The sequence below is a fragment of the Mustela putorius genome, unplaced genomic scaffold (genome assembly GCF_011764305.1).
Source record: "Mustela putorius furo isolate JIRA1106 unplaced genomic scaffold, ASM1176430v1.1 tig00000196_pilon_pilon_pilon, whole genome shotgun sequence".
Classification (NCBI taxonomy): domain Eukaryota; kingdom Metazoa; phylum Chordata; class Mammalia; order Carnivora; family Mustelidae; genus Mustela; species Mustela putorius.
In genome coordinates, this window is record NW_025421310.1 from 6236076 (window position 1) to 6261082 (window position 25007).

At 49.4% G+C, this 25007-nt stretch overlaps 1 protein-coding gene across 1 annotated transcript in view; it reads left to right on the forward strand.

The window, feature by feature from the left end:
- The first annotated feature begins 759 nt into the window (after positions 1-759).
- The window catches only part of NLRP12 (NLR family pyrin domain containing 12), a 31064-nt gene continuing 6816 nt past the window's right edge, over positions 760-25007 (forward strand). Inside the window, exons 1-7 of the mRNA XM_004779827.3 lie at positions 760-1232; positions 6029-6109; positions 8658-10359; positions 13901-14071; positions 15990-16160; positions 17641-17811; positions 20623-20793. Of these exons, the coding sequence (XP_004779884.1) occupies positions 950-1232; positions 6029-6109; positions 8658-10359; positions 13901-14071; positions 15990-16160; positions 17641-17811; positions 20623-20793 (2750 nt within the window). The 5' untranslated portion in view covers positions 760-949. The remainder of the gene's footprint in view (positions 1233-6028; positions 6110-8657; positions 10360-13900; positions 14072-15989; positions 16161-17640; positions 17812-20622; positions 20794-25007) is intronic.

A 25007-nucleotide genomic window follows, 5' to 3' on the forward strand; every position in this document is an offset into this window, starting at 1 on the left:
AAATAAATAAATAAAATCTTAAAAAAAAAAAAAAGAAGAAGAAGAAGTTCGGAAAGGGGCTAAAATTAGGGTGTCAGCAGGCTGCTCCTTCAGAAGCTCCAGGTGAGAATCCATTGCCTTGCCTTTTCCAGCCAGACATGCATCCTATCACTCCTTCCTCTGCTTCCATCTCTCTTGCCTCTGACTCTGGGCCTTCTTGCGATGACACCAGGCCCACCTGGACAATTCACAGCGACGTCCCCATCTCAAGAGACTTACATTTAATCACATCTGCAAAGCCTCTTTTGCTATGGAAGGCACTGTTTCAGAGGTTCTGGCATTGGGACACAGACATCTTCTGGGAACCAGTATCCTGTGTACCACACAGTGGTAGGTATAGGGCAGTCTTGGGGCCAAGAAAAGAGAAACGGCCGGTCCCTGCAGGTAAAGAGCTTCATGCTTCTCCCTAGAAGGGAGGTTTGCTTGCATTTGCCCACATTTCACTGCTCCTCTGGTGCAGGGCCACCTGCCGTGGCAGGTTCTCTGTGCACATCTGACACCGACAGGATCCCATGAGGAGCGGCAGTAGCTAGTCTCATTATAATCCAAAGGAGCACGGCATGGGCACACCAAGAGCAGGAAGGATTACGTTAGGAGTGTGGCTCTTGGCCAAGGGAGCTGGTAAGAGAGAGCAGAAGTGAAAGTCTTTCTCATGGTGGAATGGCTCCTGGGATTTCCTAATCTGCCCAACTTCCTCTTCTTGGAAGGGAACACCCACGACCTGGTGCCTCCTGGCCCTGGGCAGGCATCACCTGTGAGGGGAGGAAGCTCTATTTCAACCCTAGGACTCCCCCCCATTACCCCCCCCCCGGCTCTGCGGAGGCAGAAGGAGGGCATGCTGGCATCTCTCAGCGTGCGCCCATAAGCGCAGGCCTCCGGCTTCTGCCCTCCGAGGTTCACGACACTTCCCATGCCCCGAGCCCCAGTCAGCCACGGCCTCTGTCGCCTTTCGGCCTACCTGGAAGAGCTGGAGGCCGTGGAGCTGAAGAAATTCAAGCTGTACCTGGGCACGGAGGCAGAGGCGGGCAGGATCCCCTGGGGGCGGCTGGAGACGGCGGGGCCCCTAGACACTGCGCAGCTGCTGGTGGCGCACTACGGGCCGGATGCCGCCTGGCCGCTGGCGCTGGGCCTCTTTCAGCGCATCAGCCGGCGGGACCTGTGGGAGAGAGGACTGAGAGAGGACCTAGTGAGGGGTAAGGAGGTCGCAACCCGCCGCCGGGGGCCCTTTCCCTGGCGACCATCTCGGTGCGCGTGAGACCCAGGTCCCGCTTCTGCCCTTGGCCTTGTTTGCACTGCATTCTGCCCCCAACACCCTCGCTCTGCCCGGAACATCCCTGCTTCGCCATCAGAACCATGGAGGCACTACGTGGTGTGCGAGTTCTTTCCTACCTCTGGGCCTGCCCCTTGTGCTCAACCTGTCTGACTTCTGCAGCGCCCCGATTTCTCTTCCTGTATCTCCCGCCCTATGAGATACTCCCAGGGTTGCTCCCATGCACTCCCTCCTCTAACACGGCGTCCACGGTGCACAAGGACCCTCTGGGTGCTTTTTTTTTAAGAGGAGGAAGCAGGCTCCCCGCTGAGCAGAGAGCCCGATTAAGGGCTCCATCCCAGGACCCTGGGATCATGACCCCAGCTGAAAGCAGAGGCTTAACCCACTGAGTCCCCCAGGGGCCCCTGCGCTCGGTGCTTTAAGTGCTGTGTGAGAGATGATTATGATCCCCCCTGTTACAGAGGTGAGGAAACTGAGGCTCAGAAAAACACGGTGTGCCCCAGGTGAGAGTTCCTGGGATAAACCATGCAGAGTGTTTCAGGTGATGTGCTGTGCCTGCCAGCTGCTGTTGGAGGGGGCGTGCATAAGAAAACAGAGACCCTGGTTTGTAGTATTTGCTACTCTGGGTCGTGTAAATACTCCCAGAAGGGCTGATCTGGAGTCCCCAGTGGGATGCCCACTGGCTTGTAATTCACTGAAATGTAGCGGCAGACTCGAGCGGGTGAGGCCCCCTCAGATACGGTCTCACATGGCTCCTACTCTCCTTGTCTCCATCCCGGGAGAATACTGCAGAGGCCTTGGACTGCGGGAGTGTGAGATGGCATTCCATCTTGCCTCAAGGACACCTATGAAAGTCAAAGCACTCTCCGCAATAAAGAAAAAAGGATAAATGGACTCATTTATGATCTCATATAATTGTTGGACTTCTAGAAGTTCCACATACTTCTTATAGGAGATTCAAATAATGTACAAATATTGCATGCCCCCTTCCTTCTCCCATTATACCTAAACCTCTCCCCAGCATCACTTTGGCCAGCACCCTTCAACACGTGGGTGGAAGGGCAGCTGTGTGGTCTGAAGCTCATTTTTCTTTTTTTCAGCTGTGTGGTGCTGGAGAACCAGTGTATCTCCGGGCCTCTCTTGCCTCATCAGTAAGACAGAAGGGATTGGAGCAGTTCAGTGGTTCTCGAATGTTAGGCATGCTTGGGGATGGTCCAGATGCCCTGCTGGGAAGGGAGCATCCAAGACCAGCAGGTTTGGGGCACCAGGAATCTGCATTTGGATGTGGGTGGTGTTCATGGCACGCTTCAGAAAATGCTGAGATGGACCTCTCTGATGTCTTTGTCAGCTGTAATATTCACTGATGACTTTTTTCTTTAATTGTGGTAAAATACACATAACAAAACTATTATAAATGAATAGTTTTGGACTTTTCAAGATATGTCATAGATGTGGAATCATAGAATGTCTTTTGGTGGCTGGCTTATTTCACCTAGCATAATGTTGTCTTTTTTTTTTAATTAAAGATTATATTTATTCATTTGAGAGAGAGAGAGAACAAGTAGCGGGAGTGGCAGGCAGAGGGAGAAGCGGGCTGCCCACTGAGCAGGGAGCCGGATGCGGTGCTCAATCCCAGGACTCTGGGATCATGACCTGAGCCGAAGACAGGTGCCACCCAGGTGCGCCAAGCCTAATGTTTTCAAGACTCATCTATGTCGTAGCAGGTGTCAGAGTTTCCTTCCTCTTAAAGGCTGAGTAATATTCCACTGTGGAATATACATACACACACACACACATTTCATTTTAATTCATTCATCTTTTGATGAGCACCGGAGCTGCTATTCCCTTTTTCTTATTGTAAATACCGCGGTTGTTAACATGGGGCTACAACTAGCTCCTCAAGCCTCTGCTTTCAACTCTTCTAAGTATGTACTCAGAAGTGACATTGCTAGATCAAATAGTAATTCGTTTTAATATTTTAAGGAATGCATTGTTTTCCATTGGGGCTGCCCCATTTTATGTTCTCACCAGGGAGCACAAAGGTTCTAATTTTCCCACATCCCCACCAACACCTGTTATCTCTAAGTTTTTGTGTCTTCTTTTTTTTTTTTTCATTTTTAAAGAAAGTAATCTGTATGCCCTCTGTGGGGCCTGAACTCACCACCCTGAGATCAGGAGTCTCGCGCTCCACTGGCTGAGCCAGCTGGGGAACCCCACTGTTGTGTTTGTTTAAAGCAGCTGTCCTAATGCGTGTGATCCTTTGCGATTAGCTTCAACTGCTGTTACCTTAGTCCTAGTTTCCCAAAACCTCACACATCCAGTCTTTGGCAAATCCCAGGACTTGCAGCTCCAAGGCCTCCCTCTGCTGCCACCGAGTGGGTAACCCACCTTGCACTTGGGTAAGGGCCCCTAGGTGTGCTTTGATTCTCACCCCCTCCCACACTCACCCCTCCCCTAGCTCCCCCAGCTCCTTCCTTACAGGCACAATAATCTGTACAACCATTGATTAGATCATTCCCCTCTCTCGTTTTGAATTCTCCAAAGGCTGCCTGTTGTGAATAGAATGTAATCCAAACTCTTCAAACTTGCTCGCACAAGATCTGGCTGAGCCCCTCTCTCCAAACCCACCCAGTACTTACTCTGAAACTCATTCCACTCCAATTTTATTCCTCTCCTGTGTCCACAGGACCTTTATACTTGTGGTTTTTGGTTTGTTTTTTGTTTTTTGGTTTTTGTATGTTTGTTTTTTTGCTTAGAACACCTTTGCTTGGGGTGCCTGTGTCACTCAGTGGGTTAAGCCTCTGCCTTCAGCTCAGGTCATGATCTCAGGGTCCTGGGATCGAGCCCTGCATCGACTCTCTACTCAGCAGGGAGCCTGCTTCCCCCTCTCTGTCTGCTGCTCTGCCTACTTGTGATCTCTCTCTGTCAAATAAATAAATAAAAATATTTTAAAAATTAAAAAAAAAGAGAACACCTTTACTCACGTATCTGGCCCCTTGTCATTCAGATCTTGGATTAAGTGTCTTATACTCTGTTCTGCTTACCCCTCATTCACCCCACTGATGAAGGAGGGATATCCCACCCTAAATGGCTTTAGATGGCTGTGCACATGACACCAAACACAGGAGAGATGAGACTGACAGCAGTAGCACGCACTCAGCCCAGGGGAGGAAACCCCAGGTCCTGTGCCGGTCTCCCAGGGTTGCTTTCAGAACACAGTGAATCTGCAGGGGCTGTAGGGGGCAGGCTTTGTAGACCCAAGAGCATGGGGGCTTTGTGATTCCTGGAAAAAGGATGAGATTGACTTGCTTGATTTCACTGGCCAGCAGGGAACTGGAACCTTTAAGAATGAGGACCAGGTGAGGTGGAGTAAGGTCTAGGAGACGGGGATGAGGTGGGGGGCAGCTGGTCTACTTTTACAGGGAAAACCAGGCAGCTGGGGAGCCTGTCCCACTAGATGGGGCCATACCTGGTGGGAGCACTGGAACTCACACTTAGGCTCACATTTCAGGGTCCTGTAGAGCTCAGAGATGCCCAGGAAGCTCTTGTAATCTCTGATTTTACAATACATCCCCAGAAAAGCCTTTCCTGGCAACCCAAATTCAAACTCTACTTTTAATCACTCTGTTGTGTACCCTTCTTCAATTTTAAGTAAAACTTCATCATTATCTGGAGTTATCATAAAGTGTTTATTTAATTTAATCTATCTTATTTTAAATATTTTATTCATTTATGTGAGAAAGAGACTCAGCATGAGCAGGGGGAGGGGCAGAAGGAGAGGGAGAAGCAGTCTCCCCACTGAGCCCATTGAGCCTGGAGCAGGGGACATGGGTCTGGATCCCAGGACCCCTAGATCATGACCTGAGCCAAAGTCAGACACTTAACTGACAGAGTCACCCAGGCACCTCTGAAATATTTCTTTTTTATGTGCTCAGCTCCCCACATCACTAGAATGTAAGATCCACGGAGCAGAGCCCTTGTTTATTACTGTGTATCCAGTGCTAGCAAAATTTGCCTGGATAACGCTGGTGGCCAATGTATGTGTATTGGTTGGATGGATACATGGGTGGGTGGGTGCGTGGATGGACGGGTGGCTGGATGAGACACGGCCAAGGATGGAAGGAGAGGGAGGGAATCCAAGCTGATCCACACCTTCCTGCCTGGGGGAATTCTTGGATGGATGGAGGTGCCAATCACCATGATGGGCCCCCAGAAAGGAGAGCAGGTTATGAAGCATGAGTGCTTTCAACAGCGGTGCATATGTGAGGAGACTGCTAAACATTTGCAGCGGGGGTGGGGGTGGGGGGTGGGCGGAGTTATAGGTGGAGTTATATGCACAGCTTGATGTAATGGTAACTATTATTTTTTAATTTTTTTTTAAAGATTTTATTTATTTATTTGACAGACAGAGATCACAAGTAGGCAGAGAGGCAGGCAGAGAGAGGAGGAAGCAGGCTCCCTGCTAAGCAGAGAGCCAGATGTGGGGCTCGATCCCAGGACTCTGAGATCATGACCCGAGCCGAAGGCAGAGGCTTTAACCCACTGAGTCACCCAGGCACCCCCCCCCCTTTTTTTTAAAGATTTTATTTATTTATTTGACAACAGAGATCACAAGTAGGCAGAGAGGGTAACTACTATTTTTTAAATTGACATACAAGTTATGTTGGTTTCAGGTGTTCATGGTAAATGCTAGCTGACCTCCTAAAATGTCTCTTCCAGATACTGCACCTGGTGGTCCATCCTCACTGGGAAGCCAGTCAGCATGTTCTCTCGAAGTTTTTCCTGGAGCTCCAACAAGAGGTGAGCTGTCAGCCATGTATCTCGTAGAATGCGCAAGGCCACACGCATCAGACTATCCACCAGAGTCCATCAGACCAAAAAAAAAAAAAAAAGGACGTGTAAAATTAGTGTTTGCATATAACAAAAAATCTTGGGTGGGATGGTTGCAGAGTTGATGTAGTAGATCAACAACACTGTCAAAGCCCCAACTTCTTGCTGGTTCACTTGTCCTGATTCTTGTTATTTCACAGTTACAAGATGGCAGCCAAACCATGTAAGTGAATTCCAAGCTAGGGAGAAAAGAGAGACGGAAGGCTCTCTTCCTCGACAGAGTATCGCTTCCTTCAGGAAAACATCTGTTTAACATGCTTCCCCCTTCCCAGTGGTCATCCCCATATACCCTCTTAGTAGGGACTGGGGCCCATTCCCAGACCAGCCACTGGCAACAGGGAATGAGGTTGCTCAGGACTGGTTGTGTCAACGTTCCTCCTCTGGGGCTCATGAAGGGACAGCATTCCTGGAATCAAGGGATCGGCACTCATTACCTTAATAGAATCAGGACTATTGACAAGGAAGAAGTGAGTGTGGGCTGCAGGTCAGGCAGCGCCAACGTCAACAATAGCGCCAATGATTCTGGACACCGTTCAAGGCACCTGAAGGCACGGGGCATAGCACAGGGCCTAGATATCGTAACTCCCTCTTTGTTCTCATTCTTATTTTAAGCATTTCTATTTTCCTAATGTTCTGTGTCTCAAAATGGGAATACTTTCTCAGGAAAAGACAAAGAATTTTACAAAATTCAAACATTACTGTCACAGTTATCTTTGTTTGATTGAAATAGAATCACAGTTGACAAAAAGGGAAGGACAATGGGTGTATTTATGAGCCTAGAAGTGTTAATTTTTAAAAAGTATTTTATTTATTTATCTGACAGACAAAGATCACAAGTAGGCAAAGAGGCAGGCAGAGAAAGAGGGGGAAGCAGGCTCCCTGCCGAGCAAAGAGCCTAATGCAGGACTCGATCCCAGGACCCTGAGAGCACTACCTGAGCCGAAGGCAGAGGCTTTAACCAACTTAGCCACCCAGGCACCCCAATATTTTTTAATACACATGAAGAGAGCTAATGAAATAACTTTATCAACAGATAAATGGATAAACGAAATATGGTGTATTTATATGTATTCCACATGTATACAATGTATTCTGTTTGTATACAATGGAATAATAGACTTAAAAAGGAATGAAATTCTGATATTTGCTACAGCATTAGGCCAAGTCAAAAGAGCCAGCACAAAAAGGCAGATCCTGTGTGATTTCACTCACTTGAGGAGCCTAAAGTAGTCCCGTTCATGAAACCGAAAGTGGAACGGTGGCCGCTAGGGGCCGGGGTGGGGGGAGGAATGAGGAGTTAGTGTTTCATACACACAGGGGTTTCTGTTGAGCATGACGGAAAAGTCCCGGAAATGGATAGGGGTGATGATTGCACAACTTTGTGAATGCAGTGTAATGTCACTTAGTCTGTCAAACACTTAAAAATGGTTAAAATGCTAAATTTTAGATGATGTATATTTTACTACAATTGAATAGAAAAGAGAACATGCATTCCTTTTGAGAGAGTTCTGGGATCACATTGTGATCTTTCATTCACCTTCCTCTGGGCAGATAGTATGAGCCTCTGGTGACATCCAGGTAAGACAGTATGCATTTTAGTCTGGATCACGGTTCCCCCACCGTGGCACCCGGGCAGTTTGGGCTGGATAATTCTTTATTGTGGGGTGTCCTGAGCACTACAGGATTTTGAACAGCCTCCCTGGCCTCCGCTCACTAGACGATAGTAGCCCACCCCCACCCGCCCATCCCCCAGTTGCTGCGGCCCCAAATATCTCCAGACCTTGCCAGAAATCCCCTAGGGAGGACAATGTCACCCTGCTGAGCACTCTTGTTCTAGGTTAGGCATTCACTTCTATGCCAAGTTGATTTCCCAAAGAGACTTCAAGCACGGGACTTATGGGAGGGATAAGTTCTCTGGTGCAGATGACGTATCTGGCTTTTTTTTTTTTTTTTTAAGCGGGCACAGAAAACTTGGTAGCACTGCCTTCTCAGATTTAAACGTGCCTATAAATTATGCAGCGGTCTTGTTAGGAATGCAGTTTCTGATGCATTCAGGTGGGGACTGTGGCTCACGTTCCCATTTCCCACCCTCTCCTTGTGAGCCCACAGGGGATTTCAGTGTCTCTTCACCAGGAGGACCCCAGGGAACCGGTGGCTGAGATTAAGATGTCCTTTAGGTGCCCTCGTGGCCTTCCGTCAGCTCCTGGGCGTGGACCATTGAGTAGCAAGGATAGAATGAATACTGTTGGCTAAAGACAGTTCCCATGTTAGTGTCTCCACTTCCCAAGAACAGGGGAGATCTTTTTAGAGTAGTACCATGGTTCCCAGGCTCCATCCAGAAAACTCTCCGGTGGATACTTTAGAACAAGTAGGCACTAGATCGTGGTCTGCTTTAAGTCATGAGTCGGTCAATGGTTGCTGATGAGTCTTCCACGGACCCCTCCTTCCTCCCCATTAGATCCCCAGGAAACCTACAGGGACTATGTGCGCAGGAAGTTCCGGCTGATGGAAGACCGCAATGCACGCCTAGGAGAATGCGTCAACCTCAGCCACAGGTACACCCGCCTCCTCCTGGTGAAGGAACACTCAAATCCCATGTGGGCCCAGCAGAAGCTTTTGGACACAAGCTGGGGACAAGCGAGAACCGTGGGACACCAGACCAGCTTCATCCAGTTGGAGACCCTCTTCGAGCCCGACGAAGAGCGCCCGGAGCCACCGCGCACCGTGGTCCTGCAGGGAGCAGCGGGAATGGGCAAGTCCATGCTCGCCCACAAGGTGATGCTGGACTGGGCCGACGGAAGGCTCTTCCAGGACAGGTTTGATTATGTCTTCTATATCAACTGCAGGGAGATGAACCAGAGCACTGCAGAGCAGAGCGCCCAAGACCTCATCTCCAGCTGCTGGCCTGAGCCTAGCGTGCCCCTTCGGGAGCTTGTCCGAGTCCCTGAGCGCCTCTTGTTCATCATTGATGGCTTTGATGAGCTAAAACCCTCTTTCCACGACCCTCGGGGCCCCTGGTGCCTCTGCTGGGAGGAGAAGCGGCCCACAGAGCTTCTCCTTTGCAGCCTGATTCGGAAGAAGCTGCTGCCCGAGCTGTCGGTGCTCATCACCACCAGGCCCACGGCTTTGGAGAAACTGCACCGCTGGCTGGAGCACCCCAGGCATGTGGAGATCCTGGGCTTCTCAGAGGCAGAGAGGAAGGAGTACTTCTACAAGTACTTCCACAACACAGAGCAGGCTGCCCAAGTCTTCCATTTCGTGAGGGACAACGAGCCCCTCTTCACTCTGTGCTTTGTCCCCATGGTGTGCTGGGTCGTTTGCACCTGCCTCAAGCAGCAGTTGGAGGATGGGGGACTACTAAGACAGACGTCCAGGACCACGACCGCAGTGTACATGCTTTACCTCCTGAGTCTGATGCAGCCCAAGCCTGGGAGCCCCACCCTCCAGCCCCCCCTCAACCAGAGAGGGCTGTGCTCCTTGGCGGCCGACGGCCTCTGGAATCAGAAAATCCTGTTTGAGGAGCGGGACCTCCGGAAGCACGGCCTCGATGGGGCCGACGTGTCTTCCTTCCTCAACATGAACATCTTCCAGAAGGATATCAACTGCGAAAAGTTCTACAGCTTCATCCACCTGAGTTTCCAGGAATTCTTCGCTGCCATGTACTACCTCCTGGATCCCGGGGAGGCAGGGGCCAGCCCCGAGCTGACAGTGGCCAGGCTGCTTGTGGAGTATGGGTTTTCAGAACGGAGCTTCTTGGCCCTCACCGTCCGCTTCCTGTTTGGACTCCTGAACGAGGAGACGAGAAGCTATGTGGAGAAGAGCCTTTGCTGGACGGTCTCGCCTCACGTCAAGGCAGAGCTGTTGCGGTGGATCCAAAGGAAAGCTCAGAGCGAGGGCTCCACTTTGCAGCAGGGCTCCCTGGAGCTCTTCAGCTGCCTCTACGAGATCCAGGAGGAGGATTTCATCCAGCAGGCGCTGAGCCCCTTCCAGGTGGTGGTGGTCAGCAACATGGCCACCAGGATGGAGCACTTGATCGCCTCTTTTTGCGTGAAGAGCTGCAGGAATGCCCTGGTGCTGCGTTTGCACGGGGCCGCCTACAGCACGGATGAGGACGATGGGGGGAGATGGGCGTCGGGGCCCCAGATGCCACCGGCACAGTCGTAAGTACTCGGTGGGGTTCACTCTCCAAGTTCTTGCTTTCAACCACGTCTGTGTCCTCACCTGGGGTTGACATGGCTGCCACTCCAGGAGATACTTGGCAAAATCTGCAGAAATGTTGGGTCATCACAGAGGAGATGGGGGTTGCTGTGGCATTTGGGGGGCAGGCCAGAGTCCCCAGAATGGCCCCACCACCACAGAGGATGGTCTGGCCCCAAGTGTCAGCAGTGTCCCGGTTAGTGTCTTGCTCTAAACAGTACCCATTTGGACTCATTTGGAGCCCTGGTCAAGGAGAGCATATCCACTCGACAAATACCATCAAGGGTGCTTTTCTGCAAAGTGCAGACAGTGGAGTAGGCCAGCAGTGCCCCTGCAAGCCCAGACATCCTAATGGGAGGGGAGAGAGACAATGAACAGTAAACAAATGAACAGGCAAACAAGCAATAAATAAATAAATAAATAAATAAAGATCATTTGGGTAGTTTCAGATAGAGAGAACCGTTATAAAGAAAATACAACAGAGTGGTGTAAGAGACAGTGATTTGGAGGGCTGGGGGGCTTGAGGAGGGGATGGAGGAAGGAAGCTCAGAGGATTCTTTTGGCTTTTTGGCAAGGAGTAATCGTAGATGCATAGAGTTGAGTGTCACTAAAATAGAAGAGGAAAATCATCCTTTCCTCTTCTACCCTCTTAGGTCTGGCATGGAGGCCTGTAAATTAAATAGCCAACATACAGAGTAACAGAGAAGAACAAAGACGTTTTTAGATGTTTATTTGTTCTGGGGTGCCTGGCTGGTGTAGTCAGTAGAGCATGTAACTTTTGATCCCAGGGTCATGAGTTCAAGCTCCACATTGGGCATAAAAATAGGAAGTTTATTGGTTGTTCTCACTGAACACTCGGGAGTCCCCAGAGATGAGGAACTCAAAAGGCTGTTAGAACCTGGAATTTTATAGCATCCTAACACAAGATCAGGACATTTTTAGGGGCACCTGGGTGGCTCAGTGGGTTAAGTGTCTGTCTTCAGCTCAGGTCATGATCCTGGAGCCCAGCTCAGGCTCCCTGCTCAGTGGGGAGCCTGCTTCTCCTTCTCCCTCTGCCTCTCCTCCCTGCTCACAGGCTCTTGCACTCTCTCTGTCTCTGTCTCAAATAAATAAATAAAATCTTAAAAAAAAAAAGTGCAATACATTTTTAGAGAAGTGGCAAGACAAAGGAAAGGGACACTGAGTTTCTCTGGAGGTTAACTGGGGGAAGGCAGAAGTATGGGGGACGCTAATGGACTGATGTGTTTGATCAGGTCTGTCTTGGAGCTGTAGGGGAGGGAAATTCTCTTCTTCCCTCTTTGGGTCCCTGGCTGGGGCTAAGAATCAAACTGACATATGACAGATTCACTGGGGAAAAGCAGACATGGTTTATTGAATTTTCACGTGTGCCTGGGAGCCTATACCAGAGCAGGAAGCTCTCATACACTCTGATAAAAACAATCAACTCGTGAAGAACTGAAAGGCCATCTGAGGGCACATCAGGCTGAATTTCGAATCAGCTTTATCTTGTCATTACAGAGAGAGCTACACTAAAGGATCTCTGAAATTTAGGGGCGCCCGCCTGGCTCAGTGAGTTTAAGCATCTGACTCTGGATTTCAGTTCAGGCCATGATCCCAGGGTCCGGGGATCGAGCCCCCCATGGGGCTCCCTGCTCAGCGGGAAGCCTGCTTCCTCTTCTCTCTCTCCTCCTGCTTGTGTTCCCTCTCTCACTGTCTCCTGTCAAATCAATAAATACAATCTTTAAAAAAAATTAAATAAATAAAATCTGTAAAAATAAAATAAAAGATCTCTGAAATGAGGGGTGTGCCCGGCTCAGTCAGTGGAACATGTGACTCTTGATCTTGGGGTCATGAGCTTGAGCCCCGCACTGGGCACAGAGGTTTACTTAAAAGAATAAAGACCCTAAACATGGGTTCTAAGACAGACCATATAACTGGAAGCAAATCAGGAGGCCTCACGGGCAGCATGTCATGCCCTGTGCGGTGAGTCAGCCCATTCTCCATCCCAAGCTGATTCAGAGGAAGGGACTGTCATAAGACTTTAGAGATTCCAAACTGCAGTATCTCCCAAAATTCCCCAGAAAAGTGCAGAGCTTCTAATTATAGCCCGGTCTTTCTGGCCACCAGTCCCACCCAGAGGCTCACCCTGAGTCTCCTTAGGAGAGCAAAAGATTCTCCTGTTCCCCAGAGAGTCCAAAGGACTTAGGAGCCCTGGGTCAGGGATGGGGTCAGAGACCACGTGCTGGAACAAGAGATGGGCCCTAGTGCTCTTACAACTTAGGAAATCACTAAGGTTTTAGGGAGTCTGTGCCAGGAACCAACCGGGGGGGCAGAAATCAATATATACACTTTCTAATCTCTTGAAAGCGGGAACCACAAATGCAAATGCTTGCCAAAGCCAGAGTGGGGGAGGGGGGAGCAGAATAATTCCCCCACCCCCAAAGACACCTGCGCCCTAATCCTGGAATCGGTGAGTATGTCACCTCCCAGGTTAAAAGGGACTTGGCAGGTGTGATTAAATTCAGGATCTTGAAGTGGGAAGCCAGGAGAGACACCTGCCAAGAGATGCGAGGCCTTTGGAAGGAAGACAGTCTGCCCTGACGCCCGCCCCGGGAGACCCCGTTCCGATTTCTGACCTCCAGAATCAGAAGACAGCCGACTGTGCTGTTTCAAGCGGCCATGCTTGGGGAGATCAGAATCAGATACCACCGGCAGGCGGCCACCTGGCGTATTCAGGTTTGGTGGAACAAGGTCATAATGCACCCAGCTCTCTGGGACCCGGTGGCTGCCTCCTGCTCACGAGGTCCCTGTGCAGCCGGGCTTGGTTTTTCAAGAAAGTGTAGAAACCCCTGTTTTGTGTGAGGCCTTCTGATTGAGAAATTATTGGAGGAATTCAGCTCCCAAGCCACAGGCTCGTACTTCCGGCTCTGGATCTTCAGGGAGAGCGTTGTACATTCGTTAGCTGGGAAGAAAGGGAGGGACTGCAGAACGCCAACAGGTTCATCGGTGTTTCTGGAACGTGAGCAGAGCACCAGGAGGCTGTCGGAAACACATGTCGGGGCTGCACCCTCCGCCCTGGGAATGTCTGATGCAGCGGGGTTCCTTTTTTTTGGCAGGCTCCCGGGGGGCCGCTGCTGCTGCTGGCGGGGGAGGGGAGAGGGTAGAGGGTAGAGAAGGGCTCCCTGGTGTTAAATCTACAAGAATCAAAGCCCCAACATTTTCTGCCCTGAGCTGGCTGCTAATGCTCTTGAAAACTAATAAGAATGATTACAGTGGGATATTTAAAGTACACGCAGGAGTGGGGGGCTGCTGGGCTCTATTGGTAGAGTGTGGCACTCTTGATCTCAGGGTTGGGGGTTCAAGCCCTGAGTGGGGTGTGGAGCCCATTTTGTAAAAGTAAGAAAGATGACAGATGCTTCCTCAAGCCCGAGGTGACACAGTCCGCACGCAGTTGTTGGGCAGCGTCGGGCACAACGCGGCTTTGTCTTGTGTCCCTCCTTGCAGAGCTGAGAAGAACCTGCTGCCCGAGGCCTACAGCAAACAGCTCGCCGCCGCTCTGAGCACCAAGCCCAACCTGACCGAGCTGGTTTTGTCCCGCAACGCGCTGGGCAGCCGGGGCATCAGGCTCCTGTGTCAGGGGCTCAGACACCCCGGCTGCAAACTTCAGAACCTGAGGTGAGTCGGGGCGGGCCTGCACCCCGTCTCCGCGGGGCAGGGGGGCTGCGTCAGGAAGACCCATGGTGGTGCTCGCTCTCACTGACCGCACGACGCACAGCACACTGGGGGCTTAAACAACAGAAATTCATTTCCTCAAGTTCGCATCCAGGTGTGGGCGGGGCCGCTCGGCTCCCGATCCAGTGTGGGCGGGGCTGCTTTCCCCTCAGTGATCTCCTCATTGTGCTTTCACACCTGCGTTATCTTTGTCCTTTCCTCTTTTTGTAAGTCACAGTCACAGTAGTGACCTCATTTTAATTACTTCTTTAAAGACCTTATTTCCAAAAACAGGCACACCCCGAGATACAGGGGATAGGATCTCAGTGTACGAATTAATGTAGGGGTACACCACTCAGCCCATGCCTACCGGAAGCAGTCAGCAGAAAGCCCAGCATCATTACCTCCCGCTTCTCTTATTGTATCTCCTCCTTTCCAGGCTTCTTACCTCCAATCACGCTGCCTGATTTCAAAGCAGAGTGCACAAAGCCATAGTAATTAAAGCAGGCTGGTGCCAGGGGCGCGTGGCTCACCCAGTGAGAAGAGCAGGGGACTCTTAACCTTGGGTTCCTGAGTCCCAGCCCCACACTGGGGGCAGCGATTACTTAAAAAAAAAAAAAAAAAATGCAGCAAAAAACCACAACAACAACAAAACAAGTGAAGGTGGTAAATTTTACATTATGTATATTCTGCCATGCTGTTACCAAACGTGGCATTATTGAGGCTTGGCTTCCAGAAGTTAGATGACAGCCGGTTGAGGGAACCAGGAGTATGTGGATTCTGACCCAGAGCACAGCCCTGCCCCTGTGGGGAGCATCCTGAAGGGCAGACACAGAGATCGGAGCCCAGAAAAGCAAGCTACCATTTTGTGAGTAGGACATGGGCCGGATCCCAAGACATAATAATAAATAAAACTGTACGTTCTTTAACCTGTGCCAAGTGCAAGGAACCACGCCAAGAGCTTCCGTTATATATGTCACCAACTCATTCGAGTCAATGCCATCAGACTTACTTTCCTGCGGCTCAGGGACAGACGTGGTGATGGGCAAACTTCCACAGGCGGGTGGGTGCCTTGCGATATCTTACGTTATTCTTGTTGCTTTTATTTATTTATTTTTATTTATTCTTTTATTGACGTATCATTGACATGCTGGAAAGCTCAGTGGTGCTTTTTCTTTTCTTTTTTTATATTTTAAAGATTTTATTTATTCATTTGTCAGAGAGAAAGAGAGAGCACAAGCAGACAGAGTGACAGGCAGAGACAGAGAGAGTGAGAAGCAGGCTTCCTGCTGAACAGGGAGCTCAATGCAGGACCCATCCCAGGATGCTGGCATCATGACCTGAGCGGAAAGCAGCTGCTTAACCCACTGATCCACCCAGGCGCCCGTCAGTGGTGTTTTTTCTTCAGTGTATGCACTGTGCCAACGTCAGCATGAACTCCAGGCAATTTTCCCCACAGGGCAAACAAACACCCTAGTCCTTAGCAGGCACTCTCCAATTCCCTCTCTCCCCTGGCCCCTGGTGCCCCCTGATCTCCTTTCTTTTACTTTAGATAAAGGGGAAATAGGGGGCACTTGGGTGGCTCAGTCGGTTGTGTATGCCTTCAGCTCAGATCATAATTCCAGGGTCCTGGGATTGAGCCCTTTGTCTGTCGGGCTCACTGCTCGGCGGGAAGCCTGCTTCTCCCTCTCCAACTCCCCCTGCTGTGTTCCCTCTCTTGCTGTGTCTCTCTCTGTCAAATACATAAATAAAATCTTTAAAAGAAAAAAGGAGGGAGGAATAGGTATAGACCAAAGCAAGGGGAGACACAAAGGACAAGGGGCAGAATCACCACCGTGGTGACATGGCCCTTCTCCCCTCCTCCCCACCCCCTACCCCCCAGCCTGAAGAGGTGCTGCGTGGCCAGCTCTGCCTGCCAGGACCTCGCGGCCACCCTGATGGCCAGCCGGACTCTCACGAGGATGGACCTCAGCTGCAATGGTCTGGGGCTGCCGGGCGTGAGGCTGCTCTGCGAAGGGCTCCGGCATCCCAGGTGCAGGCTGCAGGTGATCCAGTGAGTCTCAGCCCCTCTCACTGCAAGGCCACTGCCCTAAACAAGCCCCCCAGCATTCCCGGGGGCCGGGGGCTGGCTTCACTCCCTACACTTCTGGTCACAAATGTGTGGGGTTTCCCACAGCAAGTAACTCTGCACCCCAGTGGGGCGCCCTACAGTTCCTTTACAGTTCAAGTCCATTCTGCCACCATCTGCCAGGAGGTGATGGCTAGCGCCCCCCCCCCCCCCCCCGCCAAGCTTCAGATCAGTTACAAGTCCCTGTGGTCACCTGGCTCCTCCACTGCCTTGGCTTTGATTACTCTCCTAGAGCAGCTCAGAGAACCCAGGGAAACACTTAGGTTTATGGGTTTATAAAGGATATGGCGAAGGAAGCAGGTCATCAGCCAGAGGAGGACCCCATGGGGTGAGGTCTGAGAGGGTCCCAGAGCGGGAGCTCCTGCCCCACAGAGCTGGGGCACATCACCCTCCCAGCGTGGACGTGTTCACCAGCTTAGAACCTCAGAGCTGTGTGCTCTGGGTGGGGGGTGGGGGTGTGGGGGTGTGGGGTGGAGGGTGTTATGGGTTTATGGAGCCTTCCCCTTGTGGCCCAAAGATCATTAACTCCATTCCCGGCCCCTCCCCCCTCTGAAGGAGGGTGGGGGGCAGGGCTGCACATTGCCTGCCTCTCATCCTGGCGCAGTCTCTCTGGTGCCCATTCCATGTGGCCCACCTATTAGAACCAGAGACTCTCCTGGCATTCTTGTCACATAGGAAATGCAGGGATTTCAGGAGCCCTGTGTTGGGAACAGAGGATGGTGGGGCAGAAACCAGCACGTGTGTTTTCTACCATCTCCTGCCACGTGTCTCGTCCTGTTCCTGACCGTGAATGCCTACTCAGCCTCCGAGCACTGTCTCAGATGACCCAGAGAGCCTTTCCTAACTGTGCATAGCGTGTCAAACCTGAGTTAGACGTTCCCCCCTCCCCGGGGTGGTTTTAATCAACAGTAGCTCACTGTCCGAGCACTTGCTGTGTGCCCTGTTCCTTTAGTCAAGTATGCCCCTGCTGTGTGCCCTGTCCCTTTAGTCAAGTACGCAGTCCTTGCAACAGTCTTGTGAAGCAGGTGTGATTATTGTCCTTTCCGTAGAGGCAGTGAGCTTCAGACACAGGGGTAGCTCCCAGAAACATGACACGCGCTTGCTTGAGGGTGCAGGGCTAGTGAGCCGCAGAGACGGACACTCCCACGTCTTGAGCTCTAGGGACCTCGCCCTGAGCTATGGTGCACTCCGGCCTCACTGCCATTGCCTTCCCTGGAGGGTCCTCACTTACCCCCTGCCTCATGGGACCAGATGCTCCCTGCTGGAAATGATGAAGTCTTGTTCATCTGTGAGCTGTAGTGACACGTGTGTGGGTTCGTATCGGGTGATTTGAGGGCCCACTCATCCCTGGGCAGGATAGAGGACAGCAGGATGGCACCCTCTTCACCGTCTCTTTCTTCCCTAGATTGAGGAAGTGTCAGCTGGAGGCTGGGGCTTGCCAGGAGATCGCATCTGTGCTCAGCATCAACCAGCATCTGCTGGAGCTGGACCTGACGGGAAATGCGCTGGAGGATTTGGGTCTGAGGTTCTTATGTCAAGGCTTGAAGCACCCCATATGTCGGCTGCGGATCCTGTGGTGAGTTCTTCCTGGGGCCGACTTAAATGCAAGTCTCCTGGGGTGTGTGGGTGGTTCAGTCATTAAGCATCTGCCTTTGGCTCAGGTCATGATCCCGGGGTCCTGGGATCGAGTCCCACATCGAGCTCCTCACTCAGCAGAGGGAGTCTGTTTCTCTCTCTCCCTCTGCACACTCTCTCAAATAAATAAATAAAATCTTTAAAAAAAAAAAGATTAAAAAGATGCAAGTCTCCTCGTATGGAGGGATGGTATAAAAATGCATCCGACTTGTACACCTGTGTTTGTAGCCGCCTTATTTGCAAGAGCCCAAAGGTGGAAACAGCCAAATGTTCATCCATAGGTTCACGGGCAAACAAAATATGGCACAGCCCCACGACGGGAAATTATTCTATCTTAGAAAGAAAGAAGGGGAGGGTGCCTGGGTGGCTCAGTGGGTTAAAGCCTCTGCCTTCGGCTCAGGTCATGATCTCAGGGTCCTGGGATCGAGCCCCACATCGGGCTCTCTGCTCTGCGGGGAGCCTGCTTCCTCCTCTCTTTCTGCCTGCCTCTCTGCCTACTTATGATCTCTCTCTGTCAAATAAATAAATAAAATCTTTAAAAAAAAAAAAAAAGAAAGAAAGAAAGAGAAAAGGGTGAAATTCTAACACGTGCCCCAACGTGGATGAAACTGGAGTGGTGTTGAGTGAAATGTCAATCAATGACAGAAGGACAAAGATAATATGGTTCCATGTACGATGGCCCTAGAAGAGTCCAATTTAGACAGAAAGTAGGACCGTGGTTGCCATGGGACTGGGGCAGGCAGGAATGGGGAGTCATGCAGAGTCTGTTTGGGACCACACAAAGTTCTGAGCGTGGATGGTGGTGATGGTCGCACAGCCCTGCAGCGTACTTAGGGCCACTGAGTTGTACACTTAAAAATGGTTAAAACGGGGGCTGGTTCAGTTGGAAGAGGGTGTGACTTTTGATCTCGGGGACGTGTGTTCGAGCCCCACGTTGGGTTGGGCACAGAGATTCCTAAATAAAAAGAAAAGGTTAGACAGGTAAATGTTATGTTTTATCTTTATTTATGTATATACTTTTTAAAAGTAAGCTTTGTGCTCAATGTGGGGCTCAAATTCAAGAACCACCCTTCCCCATCAAGAATCACATGCTCTACTGAATAAGCCAGTCAGGCATGTCATGTGATGTATATTTTACCAGAATAAAACATAAATAAATAAACATCAAGAGGATAGTAGCATCGGTTGCAAGCATCAGTGGCAAGCATCATAAAGCCCCTTAAAATAAACAACCTCTCCCAAAACGCTTGTGGTCGCCAGCGACAGACACCCCATCTCAATGTGTTTGACGATAAAAGTGAATTTGTTGGCCTCTGTGACCAAGAAGCCCAGAGGGAAATACTGGTTTCCAGCACGGCTGAATCCAGGGACTCACGTGGTAAAATCAGGACTCTGTCCCTGTCTTTCCTTTCTATATATGGGCAGACACTATGCTAAATGTCAACAGAGGACATCTTTGAGGGACAATAGTGTTTCCCTGCTCTATATTTCTATCAGTGAAGGCGGTTCTAACTGAACCCCAGACACGTGACTACAAATTTATGGTGTCACATCCAAGAGAGGTTGAGGAATCACACACGATGGGCACGGAAATGTTGTTCTGTGTCTTCTTGGTTATTTCAGCCAAGAAAATCATTGCACACACACACACACACACACACACATGAATAAATAAAATAAAATACACATGTCATAAAATGACCATCTTAGTTTTTTTTTTAAAGTAGTCTCTGCACCCAACATGGGATGCTCAAACTCACGAACCAGAGATCAAGAGTCCCGTGCTCTACCAGCTGAGTGGCCAGGCGCCCCCACCATCTCACCATTTCGAGGCATACAATTCTTGCAAAATTAAGAGTGTCCATTCAACACAGACTCCCTGTCTCCCTCCCCTGGCACCTGATAACCTCCATTCTACTTTCTGTCTTTACAAACTTGACTACTGTAGGTACCTCATATACATAGAATCACAAAGTGTGTGTGTGTGTGTGTATGACTGGTGTATGTTACTTAGTATCTTTTCAAGGTTCATCCACATTGTAGCATGTGTTTGTGTGTTTGAGGTTCCTTCCTCCTCACAGCTGAGTGACCTCTCATTGCATGGATACACCACAGTCTACCCATTCAATTTCTCCACTGATGGACACTTGGGTTGCTTCTATCTTTTGGCTATTTTGAATAATGGTATAAACACTGGAGTACAAATATCTCTTGGAGCCCTTATTTCTAATTCTTCGGGCTATGTAACGGAGAAGTGGAATGGATGGATCCTATGGTTTCTTTAATTTTTCATGGAGCTGCCATATTGTTTTCCACAGCCACCGTACCATTATCCACTCTTACTGACAGTGCGTAAAGTTTCCAGTTTCTTCACGTCCTTGCCAACACTTGTGATTTTCAGGATTTTTTTTTTAATTCTTAAAAAATTTTATTATTATTTTTTAATAATAGCTCTCCTAATGGATGTGACATGGAATCTCAGGGTGGTCTTGATTTGCATTTTCCGAATGATGAGTGGTGCTGGGCATCTTTTCATCTGATTTTATTTTATTTTATTTTATTTTATTTTATTTTATTTTATTTTTCATCTGTGTTTATTTTCCGTGGAGAAACTTCTATTCAAAAAGCTTCTGCCTATTTAAGAAAAAATGAGTTATTTGTTTGAAAACCATTACAATTGGGGGTAGGGAGGATAAAATCGGTGCTGTGTGGAGAACACTCCCTGATCTGTGTTGAATTGGGTTTCTGGCAGGTTGAAGATTTGCCATCTCACTGCAGCTGCCTGTGAGGACCTTGCCTCCACCCTCCGTGTGAACCAGAGCCTGATGGAGCTGGATCTAAGCCTGAATGACCTGGGGGACCCTGGGGTGCTGCTGCTGTGCGAGGGCCTCAGGTGTCACCAGTGCAGGCTCCAGACCCTTCGGTGAGTCTTGCTTTGCTCACCGTCATCCGAGTTCAAGTCTGCAATCCTTGCTCTTATGTCTGAGCTCACTGGGGTCATGCTCACTCCCCTCTTCTCCTAGCCTCTAGGTACCTCTGCTGCAAAGATTTTTCTGCCACAGAGCCTTTGCACAAGCCGTTTTTTTTCTTCCTGGGATGCCCTTCTGCTTTGCTGATCCCTCTTTCACCCTGGTGACATCTGTTCTATCTGTGAGGAAAAACAAACACTTCTTCCCCCTGCATGGCTTCCCTGACCCCTAAATAAGGTCTAGATTCCTAGTTGCAGCATTTAATTTGATCTTATGCTTCTCAGCATCCATCATTAAAACTTGCCATTTGTGTGCATGGGTGTGCACTTCCAAAAGTGAAGAAGCTGTGCCAGCTCCATGCTCTGATGGCTGGTGTAAGAACTGGCTCAGGGAGGGGTGTTTGAAAATTTGTGCTTTTTATTTTTATTTATTCTTATTAAGTTTTTAAAGTTTATTTTATTTATTTAAGTTATTTATTCATTAAATTTATTATTTATTATAATATCCAACTCATGACCCTGATATTTATTATGTTATTATTATTTTTATTAAATTTATTATTGAATTTATTAAATTTATTTAAGTTATTTATTTACTAAGTTTAAGTTTACTAAGTTTTTGTTTTAATTCCAGATTAGTTAACATGTTTTTAAATCAATAAACACATAAATACACCCAAGGAATAAAAAGAATGCAGAGGGCTGTTCATTTTCAGAAAATCATTTTTGGGGGGTTCCTGGGAGGCTCAGTGGGTTAAGCATCTGCCTTCGGCTCAGGTCATGATCCCAGGGTCCTGGGAATGAGTCCTGGCCTCCCCTACTGGTGCTCTCTCTCGCTCTCCCTCTCAAATAAATAAATGAAATCGTAAAGAAAAAAGAAAAAAAGAAAGTCATTTTTCTCTGTAGTCCTAAAGGAGAGTCTGTCCCACAAAAGCCTCAGGTTTTTTGGTTTTGTTTTGTTTTTCTTTCAAGACATCGTGGACAGTGGGCTTTCTCTTGCTGTTGCTGCGTTTGGAGACGTGCCCTGTTTCTTCACCTTCTTCTCTCCTCTCCACTGCATCTGGTATCACTACGGACCCACAGATACTTGTGCATGAATTCTGTCTCCTTCTGGCACCCCTGAGCTCTTCTGCAGGCACCCCTGTCATCTCGCCATTGGCTCCCTCTCCCCCCACCAGCCCCACTGAGCTCTACACCTCCGGAGGCACTGATTTGCATTCCTTTGCCCTGCCTGGCACGCCTTCCTCTGCACGCCCCAGAGGCTACGGAGTCGGAGTCGTGCCCCCCCCCCACTTCGCACAGTTCCTTCTCCGTTGTGTCCCTCTCTGAGCCACAGGGAGATCCCACCCTGGGGCAGAGTCACACACTCGGCCTGAATTTGCATCCTTGAGATCGCAACACTTCTGAATTGCTCTCTAGAAAGATGGGCCATTTAAATTTCCACCCGCAATTTAGGAAAGCTACTTTGAGGGGATCTGGATGGTTATTCAGTTCTCTATCTGTAAAACCCTGGTGGGTGTAAACCATTCTTAAGTGGAAGTTCAGTGTTCAGTAGCTCTTCCTGTGCTTACCCACTTTTTTGGTGTAAGGTTTTCCGACGAAATAAACACAACACCAGGCAAAGTGGGTGCAAGGCAAGATTTATTAAAAACGCTCTCCGATGAAGTTTCAGGGCTCAGGAGAAGGGGAGCCAGGAAAGTTGCGCCGGGAGGAGGTGGGCACCCTCGGGGGAGGTTCCGCCACTCTGGAAAGCAGAGTGGCGGAAGTCGTGCCCAAGGCAGGGAGGAGGGGGCTTTTAAGGGGTCTCGGAGGAAGCTCAGGGGTCTTTTGGAAGTTTCCCTTATTTGGATATCCCGCCTGCTCATCGGGATCCCATTGGTCCACGGGAGCCCGGGGCGGGGGTCTCAGATTCCTGCTTGGGCCTTTGTTCTCCTGTCCGAGCTCAGGTCTTGTGGCGGGAACTTTTGCCATCTTTAGTAGCCCTTCCTGCCAGCCCAACATTTGGTTCCCCCATCCTGTGGATTGCATGTTCGTATAATTTATTTATGTCTTTGGTGTGTGTCCTACACTGGTCTTCATGCCCAGATGTTCCCTGTGTCAGGGATCAATCTTTTGTTGAGGGCAGCCCATGGAAAGTCTGCTCAGCGGGTCACCAATCTAAGTTGTCTGTGGTTGCTTTCATCAAATTCAAATCTTTATGTTTTGAGGTCAAATCCATATGTATTTCTATGATTTACATTATTTTTTTTAGAAGATTTTATTTATTTATTTGACAGAGAGAGAGAGCACAAGTAGGCAGAGAGGCAGGCAGAGAGAGAGGGGGAAGCAGGCTCCCCGCTGAGCAGAGAGCCGGATGCAGAACTTGATCTCAGGACCCTGAGATCATGACCTGAGCCAAAGGCAGAGGCTTAACCCACGGAGCCTCCCAGGTGCCCCTGATTCATATTCTTTGGCCAGGCTCCTGGCTGGTTCAGTCAGTGGAGTAGGTGACTCTTGATCTTGGGGTTTTGGGTTCAAACCCCCCATCTTGGGCATAGAGATTACTAAAAAAAAAACAATAATAACAATAATAAGTAAAAAAAAAAAAAACTTAAAAAAAAAAGAAGTCCTTTGCTAGTATACTATCACAGGTGTATTCCGTTTCTTCTTTGTGTCTACATATGTGGTTAGGCACAGTTCAATTTTTTTCCTCTAATTTTTGTGTTGCCATTTAATAAAGGGCCCATGCTTTCCTTGCCGATTTGTAATGCCAGTCTTTTCCCCATATTGTAGTTTTTCCGTTTCTTTCTTTCTTTCTTTCTTTTTAGGTTTATTTATTTAAGTAATCTCTACATTCAGCATGGGGCTCCAATGCATGACCCGGATATCAAGAATCCTGAGCGCTTCCGCCTGAGTCAACTAAGTGCCCCTCCCCCATCCTCTGCTCTCCCCGTGTTTGGGCTTGGAATCTAATTTCCTGCTGTTGAAATTGCTGTCGCTTGTCACATGCTCCACTGTGAAGAAGAGTCTGTCTTTTGCTTTTTGTTTTAGCAGATTTTCAGTTATTCGTAGACATTTATTCTGCCATTAAATTTTAGGATGTATCAAAAAAAAAAAAAAAAGAAACACACACACAAAAACCCAACTCTTTTCAGAGTGCATTGGTCCAGTTACCGAGTGTGGCTCATACTGATTGACTGAGGCTGGGCTCCTTCTCTGGTCCAGACACAGCGGGCCAGCCGGATGTCTACGTTACACAGACCCTGGGGGTCACCCTCAAATGGCAGTTCAGGAGTTCACCGTTGGGAGCTGTATCCCAGGCAGAAATACCTGAAAACCAGGGGAAAAATACTATGTCGTGAAATATGGCACTTTTTTTTCTTTAAGATTTTATTTATTTATTTGACACAGAGTGAGATCACAAGTAGGCAGAGAGGCAGGCAGAGAGAGAGGGGGAAGCAGGCTCCCTGCTGAGCAGAGAGCCTGATGTGGAGCTTGATCCCCGGACCCTGGGATCATGATCTGAGCCGAAGGCAGAGGCTTTAAGCCATTGAGCCACCCAGGCCCCCGAAATATGGCACTTCTGACCCTCTCAATACCCCACATGGTCTCCCAGCGGTAAGGGCAGCTACATTAACGGCGAGGACAGTCGCTGAGGGTCCCCAGGTCTGTGACCTTGAGCAGTGCATGGCGTCTGTCTGTTGGGGCCTTGGAGCTCACAGGTGTCTCCTAACAATGGTAGGACATGTTGCATTTCCCTCCCAGCGGCAGCCGCCAGGAGCAGAGGAAGTGCCACTTAGGAATCGCTTGCTGTCCCGAATCACAAACGGCCCCTGTTTCTGGCGGTTGCAGTCGGAAAAGAAGGCAGCCTGCTTCTCCCTCTTCCTCTGCTGCTCCCCTGCTTGAGCTCTCTCTCTTTCTGTCAAATAGATAGATAAAAAATATTTTATCTATCTGTTTGACCAAGAAAGACACAGGGAGAGAGGGAACACAAGTAGGGCAAGTGGGAGAGGGAGAAGCAGGAAGCCCAGTGCCGTGCTCGATCCCAGCACCCTGGGATCATGACCTGAGCCGAAGGCAGATGCCCAATGACTAACCACCCAGGTGCCCCAATAAATAAAATCTTAAAAAAAAAAAAAAAAAAACCTGGGGCGCCTGGGTGGCTCAGTGGGTTAAGCCTCTGCCTTCGG